Source organism: Argentina anserina, chromosome 5 (assembly GCF_933775445.1).
Source record: "Argentina anserina chromosome 5, drPotAnse1.1, whole genome shotgun sequence".
NCBI lineage: Eukaryota > Viridiplantae > Streptophyta > Magnoliopsida > Rosales > Rosaceae > Argentina > Argentina anserina.
Genome location: NC_065876.1, coordinates 26,240,299 through 26,251,774, shown reverse-complemented (window position 1 = coordinate 26,251,774; position 11,476 = coordinate 26,240,299). Strand labels below are relative to the sequence as shown.

General features: G+C 34.8%; 2 protein-coding genes across 2 annotated transcripts; both read right to left on the bottom strand.

The window, feature by feature from the left end:
• Positions 1-1,724: 1,724 nt before the first annotated feature.
• Positions 1,725-6,418, bottom strand: LOC126795836 (probable LRR receptor-like serine/threonine-protein kinase At4g29180). The gene is made up of 6 exons (XM_050522579.1): positions 6,181-6,418; positions 5,867-6,066; positions 5,623-5,752; positions 5,479-5,538; positions 2,335-2,527; positions 1,725-2,220 (listed from the first exon to the last, which is right to left on the bottom strand). The coding sequence occupies exons 1-6, from the start codon at positions 6,416-6,418 to the stop codon at positions 1,725-1,727; spliced, it is 1,317 nt and encodes a 438-aa protein (XP_050378536.1).
• A 1,724-nt stretch (positions 6,419-8,142) lies between these two features.
• On the bottom strand, positions 8,143-9,060 carry LOC126794578 (thaumatin-like protein 1b). Its single transcript, XM_050521333.1, has 2 exons — positions 8,974-9,060; positions 8,143-8,885 (listed from the first exon to the last, which is right to left on the bottom strand). Exons 1-2 carry the CDS (start codon positions 9,032-9,034, stop codon positions 8,146-8,148), a joined length of 801 nt encoding a protein of 266 aa, XP_050377290.1. The 5' UTR covers positions 9,035-9,060; the 3' UTR covers positions 8,143-8,145.
• Between the last annotated feature and the right edge of the window lie 2,416 nt (positions 9,061-11,476).

Here is an 11,476-nt window from a genome sequence, read left to right as displayed (position 1 = left end):
GGTTAGATCCGCCCTAGCTGGTATCCGAGCTTGTTTCGCTCAGAAACAAGTGAAGATCAGGCTTATGCCACAAAGCTGGCTCTTTTTATCCAATAAAAAAGAAGTCAGACCTAAATATCACCAGTCTTTTTGTACTGAAAAAGCTACTGATAAGTGGCAAGTGTGGTTTCATTCAAAACATATTCAAGAAGCTAGTACTCCATAAATACGTTTGTAGAATATTAAATACCCTATACGATGAACATATTCATATCCAAAAGGAGATTGGAGTAACATATATTGATCCGTCAAGACCTAGCATGATTGAATTTATAGATTATCTATCTAGAGAAAAAGACAATAACAAAGTTGCAGAACAACTCAAAATATTTAATTTTTAATTAGATCAACTCAAAGAAATAAATTCCCAACTAATAAATAACAAAATGACAAAATTAACAGAAAAAGTGATATTTTAACGGAATATTCCAAAAGTTTCGACAGAAGTACCTTATTGATATTAGAATAAGAGTTCAGGAATCTCTTTGATCATTTTTAAAGGTCAGAGATCAGATTGTCCTTACCACATGAGTTCTCAGTGACTGTTGGTAAATTTTCCTCTTACAGATTTCATTAGTACTTGATTCCAAACTAAATTTCCATTCGGCTTATGAATATTATATAAACAATTTAGATAATATTGTGTGACACAATATTGTGCACTCATCGTTCATTGTATTTAGGGTTAAATACTTGTGACACCTTATACTTTAGGTGTAAAAACAGTTTTGTCCTTCTACTTTCAAATTTAATCTGTATACCCTTTAACTTTTATTTTTAACAGTTTTGTCCATTCCGTTAGTTGACAGTTAAAAAATTCCGTTAAACCGTTAAAATGTCTAGAATACCCCAAATTCAAATCATATTTTTTTTCTTTTTTTCTTATGCCTTTTTTATTTTCTCTTTTGGTCTTCCTTTTTGTTTTTCTTGTTTTTAAATTTCATTCATCATATGTGCTATCAAATATATATAATTGTAATCAACACAAATTATCAAATTAATTGTAAACATCTTATAATCAATTGGATAATGCCTAAAATGACATGTGAGTGCAAGTACTCAAATCCAGTTATAAACTTCTTTTATATTATGATGCTCTACAAACATATTTTGATTAATTTCTATAATGCTAAGACAAAAAAGACTTCTACTATCATATCCATACTTTGATGCAAAAATAGTTTCAAATTATTTATTTCCAACTTGATGGTAAGCAATTGTCATTAATTCTCCTCTTGTTTATAATTAATTTGATAGTTTGTGTTGATTACAATTATATATATTGGATAGCACATATGATGAATTAAATTTAAAACCAAGAAAATCCAAAAGAGAAATAAAAAAGGTATGAGAAAAGAAAGAAAAAAAAATCTTATTTGAATTGGGGGTATTCTCGGCATTTTAACGGCTTAACAGAATTTTTTACGGTGAACTAACGAAATTGACTAAACTGTTAAAAAACGAAGGACAAAACTGTTAAAAAATAAGAGTTAAATGATATACAAGTTTAATTTGAAAGTAAAAGGACAAAACTGTTAAAAAATAAGAGTTAAAGGATATACAGATTAAATTTGAAAGTAGAAGGACAAAACTGTTTTTACACCTAAAATATAGGGTGCCACAAATAGGAATCATCCAATTAGATTCCGCCTTCATTTAATTCTTATACTTTCAAACAGTGCAAGTTAGAATGAATGATACGTATGCCTTTTGGTTTCAAACTCAATGTGAGAATTCATCTGAACTAAGAAGCTTTCGGACTTGGTGTGGGACGTCATGCAAACAGAGACACTTGAACTAGTCCTAGAATCATCATTATCCTCATCGACATGTGCAACCTTCGCTATTTTAGGTGGAATCTCTATTTCCAAACATTCCTCCAATTCCTTGTACACATTATTGATATCTGGTCTTTCAATAGTTGTTGAAGACACACATTCCATGGCGATTCCTACCACTTTCCAAGCAGAGGAAACATTGCAAGTCCCTGCTTGTATCCTTGAATCCAATATGTTTTCGATTTCTGTTCTCTCAAACATTGGTCTCACCCATTGACATATGTGAATAGGTTCGGGTTCTACATCTTTTATTATTGCTGTTTTGCCGGTGATTAGCTCGAGCAATACAATCCCAAAGCTGTATATATCACTCTTTTTGTTCAGCTTTCCTGTGTTGTAATATCTGAACAAGATGAAATGAAAAGATAAACATTGATGGATGTATGTAATGCATATCTATCAGCAATCTCAAAGAGCAATTTAGGTAACTTATATTTGTCTTTACTAACTCACGTACTCAGGATCTAAGTATCCGCGAGTTCCTTTGACATGATCTGTCATGGTATGAGTGGCTGATTCAGTTGAAAGAAGTTTGGAAACACCAAAATCACATATCTTGGCATGAAGTTTTTCAGTTAACAATATATTGGAGGTCTTTATATCTCTGTGGATTATGGGAGGCTTGCAATCATTATGTAGATAATCCAATCCTGCAAAATGTCATATGTCATTTTAATCCATGTTCAATACTAATGTAGTAATGTACATCATATTGTAACCTGATCAAAATTTAGAATTCAATGATGAAAATCAGTATATCAATCCTTCTCTGCTAAAGACATCCTTATTTATTCATTGATGCAGATTTCTTCAATAGACCACTTTCCATTCATATATTTTTCAAACAGAGATTTTATGTTGTCTTAATACCTTAACAATCATCAAATGATCTGAAACGTTATAGAGGTGAAAAGTCATATATATTTAACTATTTGGTGACTATGATGCACAAATATGATATAAAAATGAGCCAACGTAAAAAACTTCAGACCAATGAATACTGAGCAGATATGTCTTCAATAGACCACTTTCCATTCATATTTTTTCAAACAGAGATTTTATATCATCTCGATACTTTAACGATCACCAAATAAGTTAAAAAGTTATAAAGGTGAAAAGTCATATATATATATATATATATATATATATACAGTCCCTATCCAGAGTGAAGGTTCACTCTGAAGTTTCAGAGTGAAGTTCCAATTTTGACACACTTTTCGGTCAAATTTTTTCACCATAAGCAATTCAATATTTAGGTATGCTATTCAAGATCATCTCTACAAAATTTCATCTAATTCGGACATCGTTAAGGTATTGAAATTAGATTAAATCAATGAATGAATTAAAACTGTTCAACATGAACCGTTCGTGTAAATCTCAATTTTGAAAGCTCAAATCATTGTCAAATTGGATGAAACTTTATAGAGATGATCTTGAATAGCATAACTAAATATTGAATCACTTATGGTGAAAAAATTTAACCGAAAAGTGTGCCAACATTGGAACTTCACTCTGAAACTTCAGAGTGAACCTTCACTCTGGATAGGGACTATATACATATATATTTAACTATTTGCTCAATATTCATTGGTCCGAATTTTCTGAAGTTGGCTCATTTCTATACTATATTTTTGCATTGTAGTCAGCACATAGTTAAATATATATATAAACTAATTAAATGCCACTAATATGTTCTATACATTAAATAGTACACGAAATATATAGATTAATCATCTAGACACGTCCTTATTAACACCATTTACTCTATGTTATTACTTATACTTTTCACCTAGGATGCATGGAATTGGGTGCGGGTACGTGGAAGCGAAACTGTTTAGAAACGCGAAAGCGATTTTTTTTCAAAATATAAGGAAGCGAGTGCGTTTTGGAAGCGTCAGAATAATAAATATATATTATATACTATTTTTATCTTTTATGTTTTATTATTTTAACTAGTTTTAAAATAACTTGATAACTATTAATAACTTCTTTTCTAAACTATGATTATCTTTAGTTATAACAATATTAAACTTCCTTTCAAAATTCAAACAAAAGAAGGTCCAATATAGTGTGAAGGTATTGACCACGTGCAAGTCAAAGAGACATCACTAGATAAAATTGAATAAAAAAATGTTCGTCTTCTCTCTGTCTCGTCAAGATTTTCTTCATATCTCTCCCGAGCTCTTTCTCTTTTCTCTGACGCATTAGATCAATTGATGCTATTCATCTTTAACCGCTTGAAGAAATTGAAAAAAGATGAGACGACAAGAAGAGACTCAAGACATTGATTGATGAAATAGTGGAAGGGAAGGAATCGCGCTTCGAATTTGGAAGCCAACGCTTCCGCCGCGCTTCCAATTTGGAAGCCAACGCTTCCGCCGCGCTTCTAATTAGGAAGCCAACACTTCCGCCACCGCGCTTCCAAACCCTCTTTTTCTAGAATCGCGCTTCCCCGCGCTTCCGCTCTCGCTTCCGCTTCCGAAGCGAAAATCGGTCGTCAAGGTAAGCTTCTGTGCTATGTAGCTTCTCACTGATTTCGACTCTCTTTCTCCCCTTCCATAGTCGCATTGCCATAATGCAGCTTGTTCTTATTTATTCTCTCTGAGTTAACATTTGTAATGGCAAAGCTCTCATTCTTCTTCTTCCTCATCAATCTCTTCCTTTACCGTCTGAATCGTCTTAATGGATGGAAGCCGTTGGTTGCCCACGATTCTTCATTCCTTCTCCTTCACCTTCTTCATCACCGCCCAACTTTGCATTGCCAATGGTTGTAATTGAAACCAAGGGCGAAACCACGTGGAGGGAAAGTATATTGGTTTTGATTAGTTCGATATCTTAACGATCATTAAATTGGCTGAAATTTTGTGGAGATGATCTATATGTTATAACCTAGATATTAGACAGTGGAGATGTGAAAGCTCTATCGAAAAGTTGGTCAAAAATGAAAATCCGTACCTTAAGCTAAGATAATGACCTCCTTATGTGAAAAATCTTGTGTGTGTGTGTGTGTATATATATATATATATATATATATATATACAGGGGTTTTCAGGTGCGGAGATCCGTACCTTAAGCTAAGGTACGTATTTTCATTTTTTTATCAACGTTTCGATCGCGGTTTCACATCTCCACCGTCCAATCCTTAGGTAATAACATATAGATCACCACTATAAAATTTCAGCAAATTTGGTAATCGTTAAGATATCTAACAAAGTTAAACCAATGAACGGATTAAATCTGCCGAATTTGAACCGTTCATGTGTATAATAGAAAAACACATTTTTGAGTGACTTAACGATTACTGAATTGGCTAAAAATTTGCAGAGGTGATCTATACGTTATTACCTAAGGACTGGACGGTGTAGATGTGAAAACTGGATCTTGGATCGGAAAGTTGACAAAAAATAAAAATCCGTACCTTAAGCTAAGGTACGGACCTCCGCATCTGAAAAGCCATATATATATATATATATATTTCCTATCTGGCGGATTCCTTCCAAAATATTAAACAAAGAAATTCCTTATTTGACTCACCTGATTAGTCATCCACCCTATAGTATATACACATACGTACACATATCTTATATCTCAGAGTGCATACCTCGTGCTGCATCCACTGCGATTTGAAGTCTCTCATTCCAAGTCAAACTGTTTCCAGTATCTACACCCCGGCCAACAGTGCACAAATTATTGCATATTGCCATTAAATTGATCATCAAGGAATACGAGTACTATAAGTGCATACCTGAAACCGTTAAATGTTGTAGCAAATTTCCATTGGCAACATATTCAAATACAAGTGCCATAGTTTTTCTGTTGCAGTACCCAACGAAGGAAACCACATTTCTATGACGAGCTCTCATCAATAGCTTGACCTGCATAGTGCATACACAGTTTGTTACAACAAAATGTTGATTGTAATATTGGGACGACAGTTGTACTCTTCTCGAGAGAGTCTGAGACTCTTTAGAGATTGTTAACTTATCTACCTCATTTTGAAATTCACTAGAGCCTGATGCTGAAATAAGTAACTTGACAGCAACTTGAATACCACTTTCCAGAATACCATGATAAACTTTTCCAAATCCACCAGCTCCAATTGGCGATGAAAAATTATTGGTAATTTTTACAAGCTCCGAGTATTTAAAGAGTCGACCATCATCTAACTGCAATGAAATGTTTTGGATCCCTGCACCAAAGGCCACAGTGATCATGATAAAAATATGACTAGCTAAAAAAACTGAAAATGCTGCATTCATCAAAGTTTGCCTTACCTAACTGCCTAAGTATTCACTTTACTAACCTTGTTGCCTTTTCCTTTTACAGTTCCATAGGCTGGCTAACACCGTTAATATGAGGATGGCAATCCCAAAACTTGACGCTATAGAGGCAATGATGGATTTGTGGTTTTTATTTTTCGAAGGAATCGATGCTGACCCAGTTGGTTCTTCAGCTGGTGTTTCAGTTATTGTTTCGTCCAAACTGTCATGAAAAAGCTTGATGTAAGTGATGTAACTACTAATAACCCCTTGCACTTGCATATTCGTCAAAATTAAAACTACGATAATCATATTGTGACATATTGGTTCTTGATTTCTTGCCAAACAATTTGACATGTTACATTATGAAGAATTGATTAATAGGCTCATATTGTTTCGGGATGAAATCAAATGCTCTTTGTTTAATGGAAGGTACTTGGCAGACTCGGGCTGGTTAGCTCTAGCTGACACCAGCCATTAGAAATAAGACATGTGACATTATGTTGGATATTAGCTTTCAGCTGCTTATGGAGATCGTAAGAATTAGAAAACAGATCGAGATGATTGTCTACAAGACAAGCTCATGAGGCTTCATTTCAGACCCAAGAGAAAATTTCATAGCTAAGTACGTCTTCGTCTGGGACAGCTTCAACTTACTTCATCTCTAAAACATCCACTCTTCTTATGATCTTTCGTTTCTTCTCGGAGCTTTTCCTCTTCCTCTTCTCTTAACCTCTTTCTCTACCTCAAAAACCTCTTCCTCCATATGAAAGTTGCTTATGGATTACAACTCTATTTATCAAAATCATCGAATACTAAAAAAAAAAAAAAGGAAAAACATTCAATACCCAACATATTGATCGATTGAACCAGACAAATTAATTTGATTATAGCCATAACACAAGTATTAGATTTTATTTGGCTGATGTAAATTAAAGATTCAACATTCTCCAACTTCAAAAACCAACTCATTTGGTGCTATGAATTCCTCAAACTAACAAATGATCAAAGCAGGCGACAACACAAATGAAAATTTTCAGACTGTAGAATGCTATTTGGAAGAGATCAAATAGGAGATTGTAATTGAAAAGACAAATAGAAAAGAAGAGGACAAGAAATTGGAAAATGTGTTAAACTTAAACCTAAACTCCATGTCTCTCTCCTCCGTTAGCAGTTAAAAACTAATATATTTTTAAAAAGTCACGTGTCATGTTTTTATTGGCTAGTGTCAACTAAAGCTAACCAGTCCGGATCAGCCAAATTTCAGTCCGGGTCATTCCGAAATTAAACAAGGAAAAAACGATTACCAGGTCCAACAAATCACACTAATCAAGGTGTGCCTACCTATTACTTTTGGAATGAAATTAAACGATATATTTTTTTTCAGATAATGTTCGGGTATGCTGAAGACAAACATTCTTAGACACAAAAGTACATTAACTAATTCTGACCCATATAAAATGGACAACTATGCACAATCTCGTTCACATGGTCAGTAGCTGACTATGAATTTAATGTTCAACCACCTCCAATAGTGAAGATAATCTTTTAAAAATTGAGTTATTTTGTTTTCAATCCTTAGATTTACATCCAATAGTGATTAGACATGAATTTCATAATCAACTATTGACCGTGTGAACGAGATTGCAACTATTCATTGCATCATAGTGTTGGATGCCCAGATGAAACCAGCTTTGACCCAGCCAGATTCGAGCATGCATAGACTGAGGACAATACTACGATGGTTAGATTTTGGTTGAAGTCTTGGGTAGGTGGCGATGGGGATGGAAGAAAGAGGGAGGGAATTGGGTGAGAGAGGGGTATGAACTTGGTTCATGTTGGCGGTTGATACACAATGAATTGCCTAGATTTGTTTATTAGATAATATTAAGAAAATCTTCATTAGGAGAGGACCCGGTCCCTTAATCATATGCAAATAAATCAGACGATGCATCACAACAACGTGTAATTTGAGGGAAATCATAAAACGCGACAGAGCGTACAGTATATTAGATTGCTAGGTACCTGATAGGGCAGAACACAATACTGTAGTTAGCCGACGCACACGTATAGGTAGTCTGGTTCTGAACGGAAGTACTTGGGTCATTGAAAGCATAGGTATTCGCTCGTGGACATATCTGTTTGAAAAATTCGGTATATATGTTCCCACCACAAGTCTCGGGTGAAATCGGGAGATACACTTTTGGGCTACAACAAAACTTCGGATCATTGAACGCCGTGCACGGGGTCATGCACGCGACGGTCTCTTGGCTCCCGTCACGGGCTAACCTCAGCTCCTTGAGACACTCGCCGTTCACGTCCGCCAAGCATCCCGATGAATTGCAATTTCTGCCTCCTCCGCGAGGCACCACCACCATCGGGAGGTTGAACCCGTCCGCGAGGCTGACGCCGTACATGTCCATGCCGGTGGCATTAATGTTGAGTTGGAACTGGGCAAAAGTAGCCGGCGGGTTACCTACATTTCCGTCGCACTCGATTTTTCCGGAGCCGCAGTCGGCGGTGAAACAGGAGAAGTTTCCGGTAGTGGAGGATTCGTTGCAGAGTGTGCGGCCCCACACCCGACCGTGCCAGGATTTGGGGACGGAGAGGTTGAAGGACTCACCGCTCTTGAGCGTGAAGCCGGTGGTCGACAAGGTGTCGACAGTGTCGTAGTACGTCGACACAAGTCCGGGCCAGATTGTGTAGCTGCAATTGTTGAGTATCTCGAAAGATGCGGACTCTGTTTCTGCTGCAGTCGATGAAACCAAAAAGAAGTAAGCAGACGATCGAGTTAGTTCGATCAATAAGAAACAGATCGAGATGGAGTAGTGAATTACCTGAGAAGAAAGAGACGATCGTGAAGAAGATCATTGCCATTAGAAGAGGGTTCACACCCATTACAGAAACGACTGTCAACAATCTAAGTCAAGTCATTCGATTTATACCTGAGAAGAAGAAGAAGAAGAAGAAGAAGAAGAAGAAGAAGAAGAAGAAGAAGAAGAAGAAGAAGAAGAAGAAGAGGCTGTATGTCCACGAACAATAAATAAATGAAAGAAGACCCAGCCAGTTTGAAAAGTCCCAACATGCATGCAGCTCTTGGCGTGTGAGTTGTATTCACCGATTAGTCTGTCAAAGACTCAAAATAATTGTCGGGTCATGACTTCAGATAGATACACAAAGCCAGTCGATTTATACCTGAAAAGAAGAAGAAGAAGAAGAAGAAGAAGAAGAAGAAGAAGAAGAAGAAGAAGAAGAAGAAGAAGAAGAAGCTGTACGTCCACGAACAATAAATGAAAGAAGACCCGGCCAGTTTGAAAAGTCCCAACATGCATGCAGCTCTTGGCGTGTGAGTTGTATTCACCGATTAGTCTGTCAAAGACTCAAAATAATTGTCGGGTCATGGCTTCAGATAGATACATAAAGCCATTAATACCACCTGCTATATTATTTTTACCTTCTATTTTTTTCCATGTGCTTTAGATTCACTAGTATTAGTATATATATTCATCCTAATGATGTGCTCCATGTCATTCGAGGAATACCTATTTCAAATTTTGGCAAAGATAATGGATTTGTTTGGGGTCCTAATGAACATATATGGTTAGTTTTAGCTAGAACCAATTTGATTTTTCGTAACGATACAAGAATGCAGCTCAAGTATTTTATGCTGCTACAATTTTTTTTTGTCATAAAGATAAAATTTATTGAAAGGAGCCCATAAAAGGGGCAGAACACTTCAACCGAAAGGAAGAGAAGCAAACTAAACAAAGGCCGGCACTGATGCTAAACAGAGGCATCCAAGAGAAACAGACACAAAAGAACAAACAGAAGTGTTCTGCATATAAAACAGACAAACGTACTTTATAATTATTATTTAAGAAAACTCTTTGATCAGATGGCATTCTTATTCTATTTCTTTTATGAAACTAAACTTTGGTGGCTCTGCATTAAACAATCAAGAAGCTGCCGTAAGATTTGATCAGTTGATGTTAGAAACACAGATGGCACTCCTATTACTGCCATTGGTTAAAAAAGTTAAAATGTTGACTTCTTAGTTTGCAACTTGCAAGTAGGAGTGGCAATGGTATAGAAAACCATTCCAACCAATTCGTATACCAACCGTACCAAATATGTTGGTATACCAAATACTTGGTACATGATATATGGTACAATATACCGTACCAATATTAAAAATACGGTAGGTAGGTGGTATAGATTTTCCATATACCATGGTATATCGTACCTACCAACTTATATTATATTAAATTATTTAATTTAAAAAATATATATATATCTTTAAATTTCAATGGTAGATTTATTGAAAAATAAATCCAAACCATATATATCTACTAACCTTAATCTAATATCTCTGAGTTTTTTTCTCAAGTACACTATTTTTCTCGTCTTCAATTTTTTTATTTAATTATGAATGAATCGATTCAATCGAATTCACAAATACAAATGCTTAGACCTATCAGTAGCACCATCACTGCTTACAACATGTCAACATATATCGCATTTAAACCTATCATTTATTTTTTCAATTGTTTTGAGAATTCATAAGTACTTTAACAGTTTGACTATTTGGACTTTGACTTTCTATTTATGACTTTGTATTTGGTAATTTGGTTGAAGTTATATAAGACTTTGGAATTCTATTGTTATTTCACTTATTTATTATTATTTATTTGGGTTGGGCCTTAAAATTTTTGGGCCTTAAATATGTTGGTACAAGCCCATTACCAACCGTACCAACCGAGTACCAACCGTACCACTTAATTGGTATACCAACGTTATTGGTTGATATAAATTGTGGATTTTTCATACCAAATATATATTGGTTGGTATATGGTATTGGAAAATTAAGACTGGTATACCAACCAATCCAGCCCTACTTGCAAGTATTAAATGTACTCATATTCCAGGAATTTTTTTAGGTATTTTCATATATGTGATATTTGTATTTACTGATATCATAACAAATTTATTGTCATTATGGTAAATAGGTTGTTTTTTGAGTCATTCTAATTCGATTAGGTATAATTACTTCACCCATAATATTTTACAATATCATGAATAAATAGTTGTCAATGCAGTAAATTTATTTAGTTATTTATAAATATAAAAAACACATGTTGTAATTTTGTTCTCAATGTTGTAAATTTAGTTCAATAAAATTTAATTTTAGTTAAAAAATAGTAATCGACACGAAACAAATTTATGGCAACACTGGAAAAACTAGAACATTTCATTCCCTTTGGAAGCTAGTCCTTCACACCTTTTTGTTTTTTTTAATTTCGTTTCATTATCCTAAAAATGAAAAAGATGCAATACAATATG